A 20778-nucleotide genomic window follows, 5' to 3' on the forward strand; every position below is an offset into this window, starting at 1 on the left:
AGTCTAGTTCCCCTAGGCCTCGATGGTCCCAGAGATCCAACGAGAGCTGGCTTGGGAGTTGGGGTATAGGTCAAGGGGCCCACCCCACTAATTATTCTCAGTAGTATAGAACGCAGTCAGTACATACAGCTGATTCACTTTGCTGTACAGGAGAAACTAACACAACATTGTAAAGCAACTATACCCCAATTAAAAAAAAAAAGAATGCAGTCAGACACAAGCAGAAACTTCTCTGAGTTGGCACACAAACACTCTGAAATTTCCAACTAGTTCTCCAAACTCTGCTTCTCTACCTAATGGAAGCTGGAACTGTGGGTGAACTGTAGTGTGCACCTTGGCAAAGGCTGCAGCAGTCATCTGGACACGGCCCTCATCAGAGGCGTAAATCTTGAGATCGTGGCGGAAGGTGCTATGGAGGCGAAGCAGCCCACACCCGGGGAAGCCAGCATAGTCACCTGGGGGCAAAGGGGAAGACCAGGAATGGATGGCTATAAATACCCAAGAATGCTCATTTCCCCTTTAACTTCCCTATTGTCTCTGTCCCTTGTTTCCCCAACTTATTCTCTAATCATCTTATCTCAGCCCTGCTAGGTATTTACAAAACACTCACCCTGTCCTCCAGGGTACATGCAGCGGAAAGCTCGCCCCAGCTCCTCAGCCTGAACACGGCCAGCAGGGGTCAGTTCTCCACCCCACTTCAGTACCAGCAATAGGGATGGGGCCAGAGCCTCCCCCTGTGGATCTGCGGGAATAAGGGGCAGTGAACAGGTCTAGATCTAAGGAAAATAGTGGGGACATCTAAATGTTAGGTCTTCTGAGGAGCCCGGAAAGGTAATTTGGGATAGAGGTCATCTAAGGGTTCAAGAATAAAAGATGTGAGTGGTAATGGGAAGGGGGTATTACATCTTACCTTGCCCCTCATTAGAAGCTTTTACTCCATGAGGGTAGTAAGTTAACTGCACCTTCCGGTTGATGCCTGAGAAGTGACCATACCTGCAGGATAAACTCACAGTTTACTTTCTACCCCAGCACCCAATTCTCACTGCTAGTGGCCCCCCTTTCCTATTCCCTTTCTCACATCTCCAGCACAGATTTCAGCTGCTCCAGTTTCCCAGTCTTCTCCTCAATCTCACCACTTGGTTCTTTTTCCAGTTCAGCCAATAGCAGCCTTGTGATGTCCAGCACCTCCTGGAGGAAACAACAGGGTATCTGTGCAGGAGGCCAAGTCCTGGCTGGTTAGGCTTTCATCCTGGTGTCTCACTGAGGCCCCCAATCCCATACCCTCTATCTTTCTGTAGCACTGCTCCTCCCAGCCAGATTCATCACCTTACCTGTAGCTGCTCAGGCCGCTTCAGTTTTAATTTCCCTGTCTTGTAGCCACCATGTTTTTCAAATAGACTAAAAAACCTGAAGAAATAAGGAGAAGCTTCAGTATGGGCTGAGACAGACAAGAGCCTCTGGGAGGTACCCCTCCCCATTTCCCTCACAAAAACCTATTTGTCTAGATTAGGATACTCTGCCCACCTTGGGTGTGTCACCTCCATCTTCATCTTCTGCTTGGGGGTACGATCCCCGTGACGGATAATTGCAATGACGCAACGAAGTTCCATCCTAAGATAGGGAATGTTGTTAGAGCCTCTCCCCAGTCCTACCCCACACCACCTCCCATTTCATCCTACCCGATGGTTCAAAGAACAGAGGAAAAACTATCTGAGATTAGGAATAAAGGTAGGCTCCACCAGTCAGATGGCACAGGGTCAGGAAGTAACCACTGGTCTGACACAGATGCCTTAAGTAGGTTACTCCAGATTTTTAACTTTTACTTTTGCTCACATAGTGCCAGATGTGGTAGGGACAATGGGAATGTCCTCAGCTTCTGTGGGGATGGACCATGGGATCTGGAACTGCGGGGCAAGCTCCCGCATTATGGTGTTCCTAGAAGGAGAAATGCAAAGAAGCCATGTGAAAATGAATGAACCAGAACTACATATATGAATGAAGCTCACAAAAACTAACAAGTAGTTGAAAAATACATTAATATAAAATCTAAAAACATGCAAAAGCCACCCCATATATGTAATAAAAATATGAATATATAAATGGGAATGACCAAATAAAGGACTGGTTACCTCTGGGCGGTGGGAGGGAAGGGGATATAATTAGTAAGCGGTATGTAGGGGCTTTAACTATATTCTTTCTTTTTAATTAATTTATTTTATTTTTGGCTGCGTTGGGTCTTCGTTGTTGCACGCAGGCTTTCTCTAGCTGCAGTGAGTGGGGGCTACTCTTCCTTGCAGTACGTGGGTTTTCATTGCAGTGGCTTCTCTTGTTGCAGAGCATGGGCTCTAGGCACTGAGGCTTCAGTAGTTGTGGCTCGCTGGCTCTAGAGCACAGGCTCAGTAGTTGTGGCGCTCGGGCTTAGTTGCTCCGTGTCATGTGGGATCTTCCAGACCAGGGATCAAACCCGTGTCCCCTGCACTGGCAGGCGGATTCTTAACCACTGCTCTACCAGGGAAGCCCTATATTCTTTTTTATTTTTTGGCTGCACTGTATGGCTTGTAGGATCTTAGTTCCCTGACCAAGGATTGAACCCGTGCCCCCTGCAGGGGAAGCTCGGAGTCCCAACCACTGGACCGCCAGGACATTCCCACCTTTTTCACTTTTAAACCATTTTTACGATATTTAAAATACAGGCATACCTCGGAGATACTGTGAGTTCAGTTCCAGACCACCACAATAAAGTGAATATCGCAATACAGTGAGTCACATGAGTTTTTTTAGTTTTGCAGTGCATATGAAAGTTATGTTTACAGTATACTGTAGTATATTAAGTGTGCAATAGCATTAGGTCTAAAAAAATGTACATATCTTAATTAAAAAATACTTTATTGCTAAAAAATGCTAACCATCGGGATTCCCTGGTGGAGCAGTGGTTAAGAATCCACCTGCCAATGCAGGGGACACGGGTTCGATCCCTGGCCTGGGAAGATCCCACGTGTTGTGGAGCAACTAAGCCCATGTGCCACAACTACTGAGCCTGTGCTCTAGAGCCTGTGAGCCACGACGACTGAGCCTGCGTGCCACAGCTACTGAATCCTGCGCACCTAGAGACCGTGCTCTGAAGCAAGAGAAGCCACCACAGTGAGAAGCCTGTACACCACAACGAAGAGTAGCCTCTGCTCGCCGCAACTAGAGAAAGCCTGCGCACAGCAACGAAGACCCAACACACCCAAAAATAAATAAATAAATTTACTTAAAAAAAATGCTAACCATCATCTGAGTCTTCAGCAAGTTGTAATCTTTTTGCAATAGTAACATCAAAGATCACTGATCACAGATCACTATGACAAATATGATAGTGAAAAATTTGAAATATTGTGAGAATTACCAAAATGTCACACAGAGACATGAAGTAAGCAAATGCTGTTGGAAAAATGGCGCCAACAGACTTGCTCGACACAAGTTTGCCACAAACCTTCAATATGTAAAAAAAACGCAGTATCCACAAAGCTCAATAAAACGAGGCATGCCTATACAGTAAAAACTTTCCAATTCTCTTCTTTAAGCCCATTCTCCCCAGCTCAGACCACTGTGCCCCTTACCCCAGAATCTTGGCACAGTCATCGTAGTATTTCATCGAATTCTTGACGAAACTGAAGCCATTGACATCACACACAAAGGAGTGACCATTGGCACGAAGGAGGTCAAAACCACAGACAGTTTGCTGCAGGCGATAAAAGCAAGATGAGAACAAGAGAGCCACTCTTCCTTCTCAGCACCCCCCTCATTCCACAGCCCCTCTCCTGCATCCCTCCCACCCACCCCGCCCCCAGCACACACACCCTCCCCTTCGCTGCCAAGGGGACTTCCTCCACCTTAAAAGCTACGCAGACTTTCCTGGCCACCAGCTTTTCCATGGCAGTCAGCATGACTGGATATCGAATTTCTTTCCCCTCACTGTCTCTTTCGACCTTCCCATCCAAAGCTGGAGATTTTCTGGCTTCAGCATGGGCATAGTCTGGTCCCACTGTATACACCTGCAGGTACATAGCATCACTGAGTATGCCCACAGCTCACCCTGCATATGAGAAGACAATGTGAGCACTATGTCTGTAGACTAGTTTCACAGTAAACAAAAACAAAACTAACAAATCCCCAAGTTTTATGAACAAGGAGACTGACATTTTTCCTACTGAGCTCTACTTTAGTATCATTATGAAGGTTTCTCCACAGAACTCCAAAACTATTGCCTAGTCCTTACTAAGAAATAACTTATCAACAGTATTCCATTTTCCATGTCACTCTTGCCCTTGCTCTGATAGTGACAATGTAAATACCTACTTCCCCCACTTCTTACCTTCACCTGCATATGAAAGCCCATCACATTCATACTTTATTTTCTACGACCACTTCCATACACTTCCACTTGCTTCCCAAGCACCCCACCCCACCCAGACATTTATAACCTCTTAAATCCCTGTATCCACCATAACCTTGACATCTGTGCCATCTGTTGGCATAAACTCCTCATAGATGTATGACCCTGTCTTCCGGACGCTGCTCTCAGGAGAGTAAACGCTGCTCCGGCTGCCAATCTTCAGAATAAAAAGGAAGGAAAAGAAAAAGTTGCCTCTAACTTGTCCCCAAATCCTCCAGCTTCCCTCCCCACAACCTCATTCTCGCCCTTCTACTTCTCTGCCTCCTCAAATGCCCAAATGTCTCCCATACCTTACGGAAGAGGCGCTGGCTTCCTCCTCCGGCTGAGCTGGGGTAGTAGATGTAAACATTGTGGTCCTCTGCACTTACTGGCTTCTCCACAAAGGGCTTGGGAAAGACGGCTCCATTTACCTCCACCTGATCTTCACCCTCAATCAGGTTGCACTCTGAAAGGTAGGCATGTGGTCATTCCTAGGGCCTAAGAATACTTCCAACTCCCACTTCTCCGAGTTGTAATCTCCATAACCCTCAAATTGCTATGACCATATCTTAATAATAGATATGGTCATTAATATCTATATAAGAGGTCCAAAGTTCTGTCCAAAGACCCATGGCTCTAGCTCTACCCATAATCCAGTAACCAAAGCCTCACTGAGCCGGGTGGTACATAGGAGACGTCTAGAGGAAGGAGAACTGGGCTAAGTCGTAGAAAGCAGGGCAGGACTGGACAAGGCCAGGTACTCACCCTCAGGCCGGGCAGGGTCACGGTTGAGCACAGCATATCGAGGCAGATCAATACCCTCCTCCTGCAGGATCCGGTACACCTCCCTCCTGTCACCCCCGAATAAATTAGCTGGGAGAGGTGGGGGATGGTGACCAGGGGAGAGGCTAGGGATTTCATTCATTCAGGAATTGGGAGACACTCGTGTACAGAACTCAACAGGGTATGGTACAAAAATTAAGCATGTTTCTTTGACTCTGCCCCTCCCAGAGTGGGTTCTCTAAACAGGCATGATCTCAGGGCCACCCATCCCACCAGTCAACAGAAAGCTATACCTATCCTGGATGTAATACTGCATAGCCAGGTCATTGATAAGAAAAGGGTTTCGAAGTTTGGAGTAAGCAACAGCTTTGTCCAGAGGAAAGCCTGGGATGGAGAAAGGAAATAGAGAGACCAAAGGAAGAAAGTGAAAGAGACAGTGAGAAAACAGCAAGAGAAATAAACATATTAAAGCTATTAGTTGCCACTGAGCTCCACTACCCATCCAACCCAGCACTCATCCTCCTGCCCAACTTCCCAAGTCTAGAATATCCATCAGAAAAAAGTAAAACAAATTATTTTTAGGGTCCTTCCAAAGACCAATTCTGTCAGAGACCTAAGAATCTTAGAGCTGTCCTGAGGTTCAAATATGGGCTTTAAACTACCACCGGCAACTCCTCCAAGATGTAGGGAGAACAAACCCCTTTGCACTGTTCCCTAGTGTGTTGGGAAGAGCTGATGGCCTCTTTACTATTGGACAGTAAGAGCCTCATTTCCCAGTCCAGCATTCCCAACACCATTCCTTCTCATTTTCCTTCACACACACCAACCTTTGGAGTGGAAAGAGATGAGGCAGTGGCAGGATGGCCAGTTTTCCACAGGTTCATTAAGGATCACATCTTCTCCCAGGATGATAACAGTCAGGTAGTCAAATCTGCAGAGTCGCTCTAGGATTTGGGTCATTGGCTTGGACTTGGATTTCTTGGTCATGGCACAGATGCCAACAATGATCTGAGGTTCAGGAGGCTACAGAGAGGAAGTGCTGTCAGGTACTTCCCACCTAAACCATCCCTATCAGGGAACACACTGTTTCATCTCCTTAGGGCACAGTTTCTTGCCAGGACTTTGGACCTATGGGGTTAAGGTTATCTCCTAACTTAGGCCTAGATTGGGGTACCTGCAGGTATTCCTACTGCCACAGTAGGAAATGTGTACTCGGGCAGAAGAGTAGGAGAACCAATAATAATGAGACAACAGGACGAGGGCATAAGGGTAGGGGCTTCAAAGAGAGGCAATCTAACCAATCTCCACTGCCCTTCCCCTTAATCAGAATAGGGCCTGTTTATGACAGGGAGTCTATGCATTTGGGAAGAATGGGGAGAGGTGTCTCCATCCTATGGAATCTCAACTATGACAGGGGTCCCAGAACCAAGTTACATCGTTTTCCCTGGTCTTACCACTTCATCCTCCTCATCCTCAAGGAGCTCGCTGTCACTCTCTTCTGTCCTCATGCCTATTCCACGGGTGCCCAGCCCCTCATCTCCAGCTCCAAGGAAGAAGTGGGCTGTGGCGCTCTCGCCCTCACTGGCCGGCAATGACCACATCCCCGCCGGAGCACCCACTCATCCCGCTCTGCAGTGGAGGGTATGTATCCCTGTTAGTTCAGAATCCAAGCCCCATGGCAGTGCATGGGGATGGGGGATGGGGAATGAGAAAATAAGAGGGAACTACAAGCGGACTAGGGGAAACAGGAAACAAAGCTATGGTGAGAAGGATCAACAGGAAAGGAGGCATGTGGGCTATGACTTGAGATGACTAAAGATCCCTAAGAGAAAATCGAGGTCTCCCTTTTCCTCCCTGCTCACCCCACCCCCAACCATGAGACTGGTAAGAGGATCAGTAGATTAACCCTTACAGTGCTGGCATGTCCCTGATTCTGCCAGCAGGAAAAACCGTTAACTCCAGCAGCAAATGGGAAAGGCAGTTCCTCATGGAAGGCTACTGTTGATTCCTACCAGAAGAGAAGGTCAGAGTGACATTTCAACTTTGGACTCATTCCAAAATGTTCCTGGCCCTTCTCCACTTCCCCACAGTAGTGTTGAACTCAGTGATTTAATTCAAGAGCAGAGGAATAAGAGAGTTCATTTGCCTTTGCTCTTAACCCCTATCTTCATTCCTACCAAGGATTAACTCAAAAAAGCATTGACTGAGGGCACCCTATGTTCTAAACATTAAATCAGAACATTAAAATCCCCTATGCCCCGTCTCTCCTTCACCTGCTTTACCTTAAAAGAGAGATGCTCAGTTCCAGAAAATCTGTTCAAGGAAAGAGGTCTAGTGCTAGTTGGGAAGTTGAGGATACAGGCATCCATACAACAGGCTCCAACCCATTCTCAAACTGAAATTTCAATTTTCTCTCTACCATCTCAGGGTACAACAGACACAAGGCTGGTCTAGCCCAAGGTCCTTCATACCAGAAGCTACAATGGAAAAAAAATCCTGCCTAGAGCCATTATCAGTGAGAATATCTTAAGACTTAAAATTAAGTCAGAACAACCTGGCAGTTCCCCTTCTGCATACATACACCTGCAGCAGTGGTTCTTAACCAACTGTGATTATACTGTGCAAAGGACATTTGTCAGGAGACACTTTTGGTTGTCACAACTGGGGAGATGCTATTGGCATCTAGTGAGTAGAGGCCAAGGATGCTGCTCACCATTCTAAAATGCATAGGATATACCCCCACAGCAAAGAATTGTCCAGTCCAAAATGTGAGTGGTGCCAAGGTTGAGAAACTCCGCTGTAGAGAAACTCTCCCACATAAAAAGACATTTGCAGGGATGTTCATAACCTTACTGCTGGTAATGGCAAAAACCGAGAACAACTCAGATGTCACAAGTAGAAGAATGGATAAATATAATGTTGTGTTTACAAATGGTTGACTAACAGCAATTATTAAAAATGAATCAGGGGGATAAATTAGGAGCTTGGGATTAACATATACATACTACTATATATAAAATTGGTAAACAACAAGGACCAACTGTATAGCACAGGGAAATATACTCAATACCTTGTGTGTGTATATATATATATATATATATATATGTATATATATATATGAATCATTTTGCTATACACCTGAAACTAACACATTGTAAATTAACTATATTTCCATTTTTAAAAAATGAATCAAAGCTATATATAACATGGACAGCTTCCAAATGCAAACTGCAGAAATATACATGCAGGACAATTCCACTTGTACAAATAAAAAATACTACATATGTTTATGGCTGTATACATAATTAGAAGTATAAAAACAGACGGGAAAGAAAGACATCAAATTCATGATAGTGGTTACCTCTGAGCAGAGGGGAAAACAGAACTGAGAAGGATTCAAATGGAACCTCACAACCTTACCTATAATGTTTATTTCAATTAAGAAAACTCTGAAGCAAATATACAAATGGTTAACATCTGTTAATACTAAATTGTGGGGATACGGGTATCTGTTATTTTTTTCCAAAAATGAAATTGAGTCACATCTGCAATTTTCTACATTCTGCAAAAGTTCTCAGAAATACTGACCAATGGCTCTAATGAAAGCCACAAACTCCTTAAGTAAATGGAGTAATTTAGTCTTATAGGTTTTTAGTCTTCAATATTTACTTTCCGTATTTTTATTTTAAACCCTTCCATTACAAGTGAGTTTGCAGCTTCGATTAGAAAGTTATAGCTAATCTTTATATAGATCTTGACCTTTCTAGTCTTCACCATCTGCTTTTCTCTGTTGCTCAACCACCGTGAGGGCACAACATTCTCCTTAGGCTTAACGTTTTCAGCTGTACACTGCAGGTCTTATACATACACACTCCTCCTGATTGTAGCCTGTTTCTTTGAAATCCTTTTTCGTGACCTGACCCAATTTCCATGACTTGTGACATTCCCAAGGTCCCTGTATAGTTTAAGCAAGCAGAATTTTGTTGCACGCTTTATCCTTTCTCTGAAGCAGGAGCTTTCTCTAAGATTCCTAACCCTCCACACTTTCTTCCACTAGGTCTTTCCTGGTTTTCTACTGAATGTACACTGCCACATTCTTGAAATTCTATTATAACTCTATAACAGGAGATGATAATTGAATGGCAAAGGAGAATCTGTTCACAAATATGGAGCTGAAGAGAGATGAAAGGTCTAAATTCATAGTTAACAAAGCAGAAATAGAAGCCTGACAGAAATAGCTATGAAATAAGCCAGGATTTATTTAGATGTACCTCTGCGAGAAGCTGGGATTTAATGTGGTGTTCCAAGAGCCATTGCCCTGTTTTCTGTGCTCTTCTCCCCTTCCCCCTCTCCCCTAATACTTTGTTGCAAAAGAAAACTTCAGACTCTAAACTTCAGACTCTACAGTAGGCTAAAGGGCAGTCTTACTGGGGCCTGAATCAGTGTGGAAGGGAGCGAGGGGAGGGGAGGAAGCAGGAGACAGTATAATAGGTAAGGAGAGAGGGAGGGGCAGGTGGGCAATCTTCTCAGGAACATCTATGTTAAATCAGATCTAGAGAAGGGACTGAAGGGAGGGTAAACTGTGTAACTTTTTTATCCCTTAGAATTTAGGGCTGCTTTCCTAATCCTCTAATTTCTTTAACCACCATGCACTTCTGCACTTGATTGAGGGCTCCATCAGTGATGAAAGAGAAAGGTCAGTACAGGGTGAGGCGGGAATACTTCCAACACAGTTAAAACTCCTCAGGCCATAAACACTATCTCCTTCAACAGTGGACCCCTTCTCTCCTTCTTGATGCAGTTTTTAATGCTTCATACATACCCTTATTCTGCCACTGATGAACTGTGCTGATGCCCTTGTTCTCGGTATCAACTCACTCATACTGCCTTCTTTCCCCAACTTACTAAAAGGACTCTTCATTGACTCCCCTAACTACTGCCCCCTCCTACATCACTAATCAACCGATCCAATCAACAATACAACTAATCCTGTCGCTCATTGACTCCCCAGCCTTAAACAGTCTTTCAAACCCTCAGATGAGTCACCACACTTGGTAACAAATTTATATGGAACCCTCAATGCTCCCCCGCACAGACTGTCTGAGAGCCACTCCTTCCCAACCTGCCTTCCCTCCAGGCTCACCTTCTCTCTCCTCTGCAACAACCCCTTCCTCCAGCCGAGCCTCCGGTCTGACTCCACTCCCACGCCTCCTCACACAGACCTGCCCGCCCTGACCCTCTCCCCGGCAGACTCCCCTAGCTCAGCAGGACCCCCTCTTCCTCACGCAGACCTTCACACGCCCATCTCTTCTCTCGCTGACCCCCTCCTCTGCGCTCTCCTCACTCAGCTCCGGGTCACGAAAACCACCTCCCATCCCGACTCCTCTAGCCTTTTGCCCGCCCCCGCCTTCCTCGCCTCACTCTCCCTTCGCTGACATTGAGGCCTCTCCGCTGGGTCTCTTTCTAGAGCTGCCCCCAGCCGCTCCTAACCAGGGCCCTCGGCACCGAAGGAGCCCACTCTACCCAGTCCACCCCCTCAGATACCGCCCCCAGCCCCCAGCCACTCCCCCACCGCCCCCGGCCCTCACTCACCCGCCTCCCTGCGCTCGCGCACCCGAACCTGCCGGCAGCGACACCTGACAGCGGCCCAATCAAAGCACGACTTCTCTTCGGCGCCACCAATCAGCGGAGGGCGCGCACCGGCAGCAGAGTCAGGCTGCGTTGGCCGGCGCTTCTGCGCGGAGGATGGTGGCCTCTAGTGGTTCTGGGGAGGAAGTGCAACCTGTTGTTCATTTTCTGATTTCTAACTGCGTCGCCACAGTCCAGATGCTTGGTCTAGACAGAGAATTTCCAGTGAGAAGAAGTGGGGGGAAGCGAGATGTAGAGGAAGAGGCAGAGTCTGTGCCATTGCACCTCCATGAGGACAAAACCAAGTCTTCTGTTCGTTTTGTAAAATAAAACGGGATATGATAGACGTAGAGATCCAATAAATGTACGTTGCAAATGTTAATGGACTAGAGGAGTGAAAGGGAGGCTAGAGACAAAGAGACAGAAACAAATCAGAAAGTTAAGGGAAGGAAAAGAGACTTACTTATGGAGGAGACAAGACGATGGATGGACTTGGAAGACTGAACAAGTGGATTCCTATCTCCACACTCTGCTTGCCCTCTTGCCTTTAATAGCTGTGCAGCCTTGGACAAGTCATTGAACTTCCCTCAGCCCCTCTTTTCTCACCTGTGAGAGAGTGGGACTAGAAAACCCTAACTCATAGGGTACTGATTATATGAAAGCATTTTGTGTATGTTTGTATTGTTATTATCTTTGCATCCTCACTCAGGTTTCCCTGGTCAAGACTATTCCAAGTTCTGTTACCCAACGCAAGTTTGTGTGCCCAAAGCACAGTGAGGCCAAACAAACAGAAAGGCCAGAGTTTGGAGCAGAGAAAGGTTTATTGCAGGGTCGAGCAAGGAGAACAGGTGGCTTGTTCTCAAAAACCGCATTAACTCCCTGATGGTTTTGGGGAAAAAGTTTTTATAGGCAAAATTTGGGGTGAGGGCTGCAAGTATGTGACTTTCTTCTGATTGGTTAGTGGTGAGGTAACAGGGCGGTGCTCCAGAACTCTGTTATTCAGCCTGAAGTTACCATCTTCCATGTGGGAGGTGGGGTTAGTTCCTGCAGAAGAACTCAAGGATATTGTTACGAATATTCCTCTGGGAGGAACCAAGATCCTGCTTTAATTGCTGCACTATAGTTTTTTGATTGTCCCTCCTGTGTTTCTGTATCCCTTCCCTTCCCTGATTAGCAACTGTTTGAATCTGCCCTTGAAACTCTGGAAAGGTCAAGGAGGCTGAATGAAGCCTATTTCTTACAAACAAGAAACAGGGACACAGAAGGGATTTGTACCTGGGAGGGACCCACAGCGTCCTGCTCCATTTTGTCCCTAGTGTAAGCAGGTAGGTTAGGGGGTCACCGGAGAAAGAGAACCAGGAATGGCTTTCTTGATATAAGAGAACCCATTTTGGCCTAAGCCATTTTGTGATATAAGTATGGCCACAATGCTTGCCGTTGAACAGGTCTCAGTAATTAATGATCTTAAGGGAGGGAATGCAGAAACAAGGGAGGAGCAGTCAAGAAACAACAGTGCAGTCTTGGGGCAGGGCCCTGATTTCTTAAAGGATATACATAATAATTCATCTTTGAGCCCCATAGGGTCCTGCTCGGTTTCACCCCTTCATGAATATGCATGTATCCTTAGCTGAAAACTTCCCAGATTTTTTTTTTTTTTTTTTGCGGCACGCGGGCCTCTCACTGTTGTGGCCTCTCCCGTTGCAGAGTACAGGCTCCGGACGCGCAGGCTCAGCGGCCATGGCTCACGGGCCCACCCGCTCTGCGATATGTGGGATTTTCCCGAACCGGGGCACGAACCCGTGTCCCCTGCATCGGCAGGCGGACTCTCAACCACTGCGCCACCAGGGAAGCCCAACTTCCCAGATTTTGCTGTTCGGGGAGACGCTGCTTTGGGAGAGATCCCTGGTGTTCTCCTTACTTGTGGCAAGTAATAATAAATCCTTCCTTCTCCTGATCTTTGGCTTGGTTGGGTTTATTGACTTGACACCCACCAAAAGGTGAACCCAGTTTTCAGGTAACACAACTGCAGAACTCCATCTATTCTCTGATTATTGCTCTCTTACCAGGAGAAGAAGGAACTGATGGACCTGGAAGAGAGGTAATTGGCTACTAAGGCTACCCACAAATGAGGAAGAAAGGAAAAGGAGCACTAGGGAAGCCTGAGAGGAATGAATGAAATGAGAGTAAAGGGATGGAGTGGGGTCTCATCAGTGAGGCCAGTGGACAACTTGAAGGGAATTTCTTTTTCTCAGATCCTCTCCCTTAAGATTAACAAGTATCTTGCTGTCTTGTGGGTTCACCAAGGTAATGATACTGAGCAGGGCCCTGTGGGGCTCCTGGGCACAAAGACTTTCTGTGTCCCCCATGTCTTTGATTACAGGAAATAGCCTTCATTCAGCCTCCATGACCTTTCCCTACTTCCAATAGGCAGGTTCAAGCAGTTGTTAATCAGGGAAGTGAGAGGATGCAAGACAAGAGAGAAACAGTCAAGAGAAACAGTTAGTGCAGCCTTGGGGTAAGGTCCTGGTTCCCCATCAACAGACACACACAAAGATATCTTTGAGCTGTCTTGCAGATACTGAAACCCCCTCCAGGTGGGTATGCTGCCCACAGACCCCAGAGCAGCTGGAACCTGAAGGTTGATGTTGCTGACTCCTACTTACCTCACCACCAACCCATCAGAAGAATGTAAGCCCAGTCACTGCCTTGATCCTTATCACCTACCCCCCCCCACCATGAGCCCTGACTAGAAGACCACTCCCTATTCCACAGGGAGGGGGGCACAGTTCTTGAGGTGCTAGCCTGCTGTGTTCCCTCCAAGAATAAAGCTACTATTTCTTTCTCCTCCAAAACTCTGTCTCTGTATCTCGTTTCGGCATCCGTGTACAGAGAGCCAATATTTTATCATCAATACCTGAAAGAATGGGCTAATGCCACCATGCCTACCCCATCTTAACTGACCCTCCATACTGAAGCCCACATCTCTATTTCAGCTCCAAGCATTCATTCTCCTTCTACCAGGACAAAGGTCAAGTCATACCCAAGTCACACTTGGAGATATGGGAACAAAGCCCTCTCAAATATGAATATGCACCTTGTGAGGAGGGAGGAGGAGAAGGGACCAGGTGGAAGGCAGAGATTCCTTGGTGACCCCATGCCCTTGGACACCGCTCCTTACAGTCTGGATTAAACAGCATTAGGGAGCCAAGAGAGGAAACACATGTGGCAGTTGGGGACCTGTGCCTGCCTGTTTCCGTCCTACACCTCGTCATCTCGCCACACCCTTCACGTCACCTTACACTCTCCTTCAGTTCAGGAAGTGGGAGCTACAGAGAGCAGGGAGAAGGGAGAGGAGGAGAAGAAAGCATAATAATTCCTTGCCCAACTCCATCCCCACGCCCAGCACAAACAACAGGTAGGCAAGCCTGCCGAAAATACTCAGAGGGAGTCCTGTGAGCAGCAAACTGGTCGGAGCCTGGAAAAGACTCTGAGAAGTAAAAGATCAAAGGTGAAGTAGGAGATGGGGAGGAGGGCAGAGGAGGGGGAAAAGTGGGGGATCATGAGAAGTGGAGGAAGGACAGAGCAGGGCTTCAGACTTGGGGGCACTGTGGGGGCGGGCAACACAGCACAGATGGGGTAAGAGTTCCTGTTTCCCTGATTTCTCTCCGGAATCCTTCCACAACCTTATAAGGAGAGCACAGGTGTGACAGGGAGGAGCTTTGGTCCTCTTCCTGGTTCTAAGGAAAAGGTGACCTTGAGGCAGCTGGTGTCTTTCTCTGCGTCTGCCTGTGTGCTTTCTCTTTGTCTTCCTCTGGTATCTGTGTTTATTCCACTGTTCCCCGAGCCCGCCTCCCCTGGGAAGATGGAGAGGTTGCTGAGGCAGGCCGAAAAAACGAGAAGAGGTTGGGTAGTGTCACGCTTTCACACCCACAGGGCGACGAAACGGGTTTCCTATTAAACCGGGAGGCTTAGGGGAAGGGTGTTCGGGTCTCTCCTGTCCCCTTGGGTGCTGTCCTCTACTTGGTGCTGAAATCTGGGCGACCTCATCTCAGGTGGGCCCGTTCCCCGGCCTAGGGCTGCGAATCTCCAGTCCTCCTAATCTACCTGGTGGGTGGTGCCTGCCCTCTGCCCCCGCACACCTAGGGCCGTGGCAGGCGGGAAGGCGGGGCCTGCATGAGCCCCACCCCTGGAGACTGCAGCTCTGCTTCCCTCTCCTGCGCCCGACCGCCGCTAGCTCATTGCGCCTCTCCTGCAGCCTGGTCGGCACCGGCTTCCACTCCCGCTCCAGCCTCCCTCCATTTCGGCTCCAGCCTCGCACCCACCTCCGGCTCTCAGTCAGCCTGTTTGCATCCTCCCTCCCGGTTCCTGCCCTGAGCCAGCTCCTACTCCGGGATTCCGTAACCAGACCCTCAAGCCATGGCTGGTCCCTTCTCTCGTCTCCTGTCTGCCCGCCCGGGGCTCAGACTCCTGGCTTTGGCTGGAGCTGGGTCTCTAGCCGCTGGGTTTCTTCTCCGCTCGGAACCTGTTCGAGCCGCCGGCGAACGACGGAGGCTGTATCCCCCGAGGTATCAGTGTCTCAGGCGCCCGGGTGAGGGTGGGGGTGGGGGACGGGTAGTTGCTAACGGGGATGGAGATGGGGACCTGGGCAATAGAGAAGGGCTATAGTCACGAAGGCTCTGGAGTACAGGCGCTGGACAGTCTGAAAACCTCAGTGGGGGTGGGGATGGAGGCCAAAACCATAAGGTGAAAGCATTCCTGAGGACTTGGAGCCCGCAGTTCCCACCCCCAAGGCCAGCTCTGGCCCTGTGAGTTCTGGCTGCACCTACCCTGCCCAAATTCCTAATTGAGAGACCAGGAACTATCCTTTCCGCTCTCCTCCATCTCCTTTTCCTGCTGTTCTCTCCCGTTTCCTGAATTCCCCTCCTTAGTCTTTCCCCTCCCCCCATCCCTAATGTTGTGTCCATGGGAGGAAAGAACTGAGCAGGTCTGGGAGAATTGAGCCTCCAGCCAGAGGAAGCTAGAACTCTTGGGAAAGAATAGATCCTGAAAGTCCCTGATGAGATTACCAAGGTTTAGCTCCCTCTAACCTCCCCTCCTCCCAAGGAACAAAGCCAGACATGCTCCCAGCTGAGTGCACTGGGTCTAGGCCCCCTGTGCCCTCCCTCCATGGTTACTGGTACCCCCTCCCTAGTGCTGAGTACCCAGACCTCCGAAAGCACAACAACTGCATGGCCAGTCACCTGACCCCAGCAGTCTATGCCCGGCTCTGCGACAAGACCACACCCACTGGTTGGACGCTAGATCAATGTATCCAGACTGGCGTGGACAACCCTGGCCACCCCTTCATCAAGACTGTGGGCATGGTAGCTGGTGATGAGGAGACCTATGAGGTAGGGGGCCCCCAGAGTTCCCCTGGTGACCCAATTTATCTCCCCAGTAATCCCAGCTCCTTTCCCCTAAAGACCTCACTTACCCTTAAGACTGGACCATCCATATTCATGTTTTCTCACCCAGTGAAATCAATCCACAACTAAACCTTGGGAAGGGATTCCCTCTCCTTAACCACCCTCTTCCTCTGAACTGCCCCTCAGGTATTTGCTGAGCTGTTTGACCCTGTGATCCAAGAACGACACAATGGATATAACCCCCAGACGATGAAACATACCACTGACCTGGATGCCAGCAAGGTAGGTCGAATATTCCACTTCTGACTTGCATTGCCTTATATACAACATTCTGTTTCTCCAGTCCCTTCAACCATAATTATACCCTGACTCATAGTCATTATACTGCTGAGCTTTTAGTCTGTCTGGGGAAAGAATTGTATGTTCAGGAGCAGCCTCTGTAGAGAGGAGAGGGCGGATGAGAATGGCCACCCCCCAAGGTGGGCAGGTTTGGGGGAGGGTTTACAACGCCCTTTCGGTTGGAGTGCTTGCCCAATGGGCTTCCTCCAGTGCAGGCAATGAGGACCCCTCTAGTCCTTAAGGTCTCTCCTTCCCAAAGGCCCTCAGCTCCCATCCACTGTGTTTCTGTGACTTACATTAATTTCTCTGATTCCCCAGATCCGTTCTGGCTACTTTGATGAGAGGTATGTATTGTCCACAAGAGTCAGAACTGGCCGAAGTATCCGGGGTCTCAGCCTGCCTCCAGCCTGCACCCGGGCAGAGCGACGAGAGGTGGAGCGTGTTGTGGTGGAGGCACTGAGTGGCCTGAAGGGTGACCTGGCTGGACGCTACTATCGGCTCAGTGAGATGACAGAGGCTGAGCAGCAGCAGCTAATTGATGTGAGGGGCTTTGAGAGCGAGCTGGGCGGGAGGGGCAGATGGAAAGAAGAGTCAGGGGAGGCTGGGCCAGATGAGGTAGATGGGCTCTGAGAAGCCCAGGGGCTACTGTGAGGATTCTTAACCCAAGTCCCTTTACTCTCTCCAGGACCACTTCCTGTTTGATAAACCTGTGTCCCCATTATTGACCGCAGCAGGAATGGCTCGAGACTGGCCAGATGCTCGTGGAATCTGGTATGAGGCTTAGCTTACCCCCTGCCCCTATAAGTGCCCTTTTTTTTCTATCTCCCCCAATTCTTGCCCTGCCTCTTAATCCCTGTCCCTCCCTCTCTCCTGCCTTCAGGCACAACAATGAGAAGAGCTTCTTGATCTGGGTGAATGAGGAGGATCATACACGGGTCATCTCCATGGAGAAGGGTGGCAACATGAAGAAAGTGTTTGAAAGATTCTGCCGAGGCCTCAAAGAGGTCGGAGAAGAGTGTATAAGGGAACTAGGTGGGAGGACTTGAGGAAAAAACAAATTTAAATAGGTAGATTGGGGCTTCCCTGGTGGCGCGGTGGTTGAGAGTCCGCCTGCCAATGCAGGGGACACGGGTTCGTGCCCTGGTCCGGGAAGATCCCACATGCCGCGGAGCGGCTGGGCCCGTGAGCCACGGCCACTGAGCCTGCGCGTCCGGAGCCTGTGCTCCACAATGGGAGAGGCCACAACAGTGAGAGGCCCGCGTACCACAAAAAAAAAAAGAAAAAGAAAAATGGTAGATTGACCATATAATTTATCAACCAACCCAGGATACTTTTGATGGTGAAAAGGATCACCACCAATCACTCTAGGACAAGAGGTATAAATCAGAACTGTCCAGGGGAAACCAGGATATGTGGTCACCCTAAGAGTAGGAAGAGAGAAAGAATGTCAGGAGTCTAAGGAAGTAAATAAAGCAGTTGCCAAATAATGCAAAGAAGGAGTAAATGAGATGGTGGCTCAGTGCCTGGGGGGTGTGGTGTGGGATGGTGGGATGTGCAGATAAGGAAAAGGTTTAAGCCTGGATGGATGTAAGGAGTGAGAGATTGGTATGCTCATGATTCTAATGTAACCACCCAGTTGGGAGCCAAGGTAGGCCTTAACTCTGGATTCTGTCATTCTTGCTAAAGTAGCATGTCTAGATTTTAAGCTGAGAGTAGGAGGGAAACCAGGGAAGGTGGAGGATGGAATGGCCTAAGTTCTAAAATGCGTTGCACTGTGTGAGGAGTTGAACTGAATCCTCAGTCCTATATGGATTAGGTCTCCATATTCAATTCCAGATTACAAATCCCCATAAACCCAATCCTTATTGTATTTTCTCATGTATACAGTTCTAGTTTGATCTTGTAAAGGGAGAGAGCTCCTCTTCCGTTTAGATCTTGGCTGGGAAGTTTCTGTTATTTTTAGCAAGTAATAGGTAACATATTAAATTATATGCCTTAGTATTCTCATCTGTAAAATTGGGAGAGTAAGACTTCCTACATTTTAAGTTGTGGGGTTTAAGTGAGATAATGCATGTAAAGTGCGTGGCCTGTAATAAGTGTTCCCTAAGTGTTAACTGCTGTTACTATTCTAGATGGAAGAATTTCCCCTTGTTCATCATATACAATATCCCCCTATGCCATGGTTCTTCCTGAACTAGGAACAGCGTCCCCTTACTCAGGTTAGGTAGTGGTCTTCATGTCCATCAACTCCGGCAGATCTCCAGTCTCTTAAACTCTAATAGTCATCTTCATGATTAGGATGTTTACGTGAGACAAAAACATGCTTCCCACACTCCTCCCCCACCCTCCACAACTATGAATCCGGCTCTTCTGCTGCATTTTCACCTTCCTCTTGCTTTCTCACATGTGCTCTTTCCACAGTTAACAGGCTCCCTTGCCTCTTCCTGTTGCAAAGCCTACAACCTCATTTTCTGGCTGAAAGAATCTTCCAAGCTCTAGGCTCATTAGCAAAGTAAAGATGTCAATGCATGCAGAACTCATTGAATAATCGATCTTTTCTCAGTTCAGTTTACCACCTCTGTTCATCTCCCTAGATCATCCTTAATGCATCATTCCCTCAGGTTTCTCTTCTTCCACACAGGATATTTTTGCACAATCTCATCATTATGGGCTTGCAACATCAAAATTATCTTTTATGCATGATAATGAGCCATTTCCACCAAAAAAAAAAAATCAGTGTCATTCTTTCACATCCCAAGTCTTTGTTTCTAGACATATTTTCTAGAGTTCCTGTGGGTCTAGCTAAGGGAAGGCTAGCATATCCCTGACTTTTCACTAACAGAGCCTTTCTGCACTCAGGTGGAGCGGCTGATCCAGGAGCGTGGCTGGGAGTTCATGTGGAATGAGCGTTTGGGATACATCTTGACCTGTCCATCTAACCTAGGCACTGGACTTCGGGCAGGAGTGCACATCAAACTGCCCCTGCTAAGCAAAGTAAAGGAGTTGTGGAGTTAGAGGGTTGTGAAGGAGGAAGGTGGCTGTGTATGGGTGGGAGGGATTGGGCATTTTGGAAAGGAGCAGACATAGTGTAGCTAAAGAGTCAAGGGGAAGAGCTCTGAGTGGGTTCAGGGCTCTTTCAGGTCGGACCAATCTCTGCCTCTGTTGACCCTGCCCCCCAATCTCTATCTCCCCTCTAGGATAGCCGCTTCCCAAAGATCCTAGAGAACCTAAGACTCCAAAAACGTGGAACTGGAGGAGTGGACACAGCTGCCACAGGCGGCATCATTGACATCTCTAATTTGGACCGACTGGGCAAGTCAGAGGTGAGATTCTTAGGGATTCGGGATAGGTCTGTGGGGGTTGAGATGTGACAGGGAGTGAGCCTCAGGAATGTAATAGAATCTGAAATGAAATTCAGGTTGAGTGGGGAGGAAATTGGAAACGAGTTCCCAGAGCAGTCAAATCAGTGCGGAAGAGAGTCAGATTGTGGCAAGCAGAGATCAAGGGTTAGTGTCCTTCAGGTGGAGCTGGTGCAGCTGGTCATCGATGGAGTAAACTATTTGATTGACTGTGAACGGCGTCTGGAGAGAGGCCAGGATATCCGCGTCCCTCCGCCTCTCCCCAACAAGCATTAACTCCCATTCCCAGCAGATGACTCAAGACTCCCAGGACCTCTGCCATTCTAACAGTGGCCCATTCTCCTTACTCTGGATCCTCCCTTTCCCCCCTCACTCCCTCTGTCCTAGTAAAGACTACTGGCTACACTCCAGTTGTGTTATTTCTAATGGTGGGATGAGGAGGAACTAGCCTCCAGAAGAAAAAAAAGGCAGTGGGATTATTTGTGATGGAAAGAGACTCCAGATATGGCATGCCAGGAACACTGATTCTCAGGTGGGTGGAAAGCATTAGCATTTTACCCATATTCCTCATCAGCTTCCTGAGGATAATTAGATTGCACTTCCATTTGCACTTTATTCATTATTACTTAAAATGTCTTTCCCAACAATCTCTCTCTTTAACTGCAGAGACAGGCTCATAGCAGGTTGCCAAGAAAGTAGATGGTCAATGCCAGGGCCCAGGAGGGTTGTGACCAGTCCTGGAGGCCCCAGGCTGTGCTTCGACCTATAATGAGACAGAGAATGGAAAGAATATCACAGCTCTGCTCCACAGGAGCCATTGATACTTGGAAACTATCTGCCTGTAGAT

At 48.0% G+C, this 20778-nt stretch overlaps 3 protein-coding genes across 39 annotated transcripts in view; 1 reads left to right on the plus strand and 2 right to left on the minus strand.

The window, feature by feature from the left end:
• Positions 1-10889, minus strand: part of PPIP5K1 (diphosphoinositol pentakisphosphate kinase 1) — a 49268-nt gene extending 38379 nt beyond the window's left edge. For 4 of the 17 annotated variants that reach the window (XM_073800851.1, XM_073800849.1, XM_073800845.1 and 1 more), the window contains exons 1-16: positions 10023-10701; positions 6655-6829; positions 6028-6223; positions 5494-5584; positions 5183-5268; positions 4729-4883; positions 4494-4595; positions 3876-4037; positions 3603-3724; positions 1834-1935; positions 1525-1611; positions 1332-1407; positions 1079-1188; positions 911-993; positions 611-742; positions 334-455 (exon numbers count right to left, since the gene is read on the minus strand). In XM_073800851.1, coding sequence (XP_073656952.1) covers positions 334-455; positions 611-742; positions 911-993; positions 1079-1188; positions 1332-1407; positions 1525-1611; positions 1834-1935; positions 3603-3724; positions 3876-4037; positions 4494-4595; positions 4729-4883; positions 5183-5268; positions 5494-5584; positions 6028-6223; positions 6655-6801 — 1773 coding nt within the window. In that variant the 5' untranslated portion in view covers positions 6802-6829; positions 10023-10701. Of the gene's footprint in view, positions 1-333; positions 456-610; positions 743-910; positions 994-1078; positions 1189-1331; positions 1408-1524; positions 1612-1833; positions 1936-3602; positions 3725-3875; positions 4424-4493; positions 4599-4728; positions 4884-5182; positions 5269-5493; positions 5585-6027; positions 6224-6654; positions 6830-7112; positions 7209-10022; positions 10705-10792 lie in introns of those variants that run through there. The other 13 variants (XM_073800854.1, XM_073800850.1, XM_073800852.1 and 10 more) reach the window with 9 other exon arrangements.
• A 3239-nt stretch (positions 10890-14128) lies between these two features.
• On the plus strand, positions 14129-20336 carry CKMT1B (creatine kinase, mitochondrial 1B). 6 transcript variants are annotated; one of them, XM_033851600.2, is made up of 10 exons: positions 14129-14243; positions 15084-15393; positions 16020-16218; positions 16420-16515; positions 16891-17112; positions 17258-17343; positions 17453-17576; positions 19432-19566; positions 19770-19895; positions 20094-20336. In XM_033851600.2, the coding sequence occupies exons 2-10, from the start codon at positions 15245-15247 to the stop codon at positions 20205-20207; spliced, it is 1251 nt and encodes a 416-aa protein (XP_033707491.1). In that variant the 5' UTR covers positions 14129-14243; positions 15084-15244; the 3' UTR covers positions 20208-20336. The 6 variants fall into 6 exon arrangements, with proteins under 6 accessions (XP_033707491.1, XP_033707490.1, XP_033707492.1 ...); XM_033851599.2 differs by having other exon boundaries at positions 14143-14336; XM_033851601.2 differs by lacking the exon at positions 15084-15393 and having other exon boundaries at positions 14144-14336.
• STRC (stereocilin) overlaps positions 20253-20778 on the minus strand; it is a 37633-nt gene continuing 37107 nt past the window's right edge. For all 16 annotated transcript variants that reach the window (XM_073800860.1, XM_073800864.1, XM_073800863.1 and 13 more), the window contains one exon: positions 20253-20694. In XM_073800860.1, the coding sequence (XP_073656961.1) occupies positions 20606-20694 (89 nt within the window). In that variant the 3' untranslated portion in view covers positions 20253-20605. The remainder of the gene's footprint in view (positions 20695-20778) is intronic.

Source organism: Tursiops truncatus, chromosome 2 (assembly GCF_011762595.2).
Source record: "Tursiops truncatus isolate mTurTru1 chromosome 2, mTurTru1.mat.Y, whole genome shotgun sequence".
Lineage (NCBI taxonomy): Eukaryota > Metazoa > Chordata > Mammalia > Artiodactyla > Delphinidae > Tursiops > Tursiops truncatus.

Excerpts from the sequence above, each read along its gene's own strand:
- CKMT1B (XM_033851600.2), top strand. The coding sequence starts at position 15,245 with ATGGCTGGTCCCTTCTCTCGTCTCCTGTCTGCCCGCCCGGGGCTCAGA. Across the intron at positions 16,219-16,419 it reads GTGATGAGGAGACCTATGAG|GTATTTGCTGAGCTGTTTGA; the intron begins GTAGGGGGCCCC and ends ACTGCCCCTCAG. Across the intron at positions 19,896-20,093 it reads ACCGACTGGGCAAGTCAGAG|GTGGAGCTGGTGCAGCTGGT; the intron begins GTGAGATTCTTA and ends AGTGTCCTTCAG.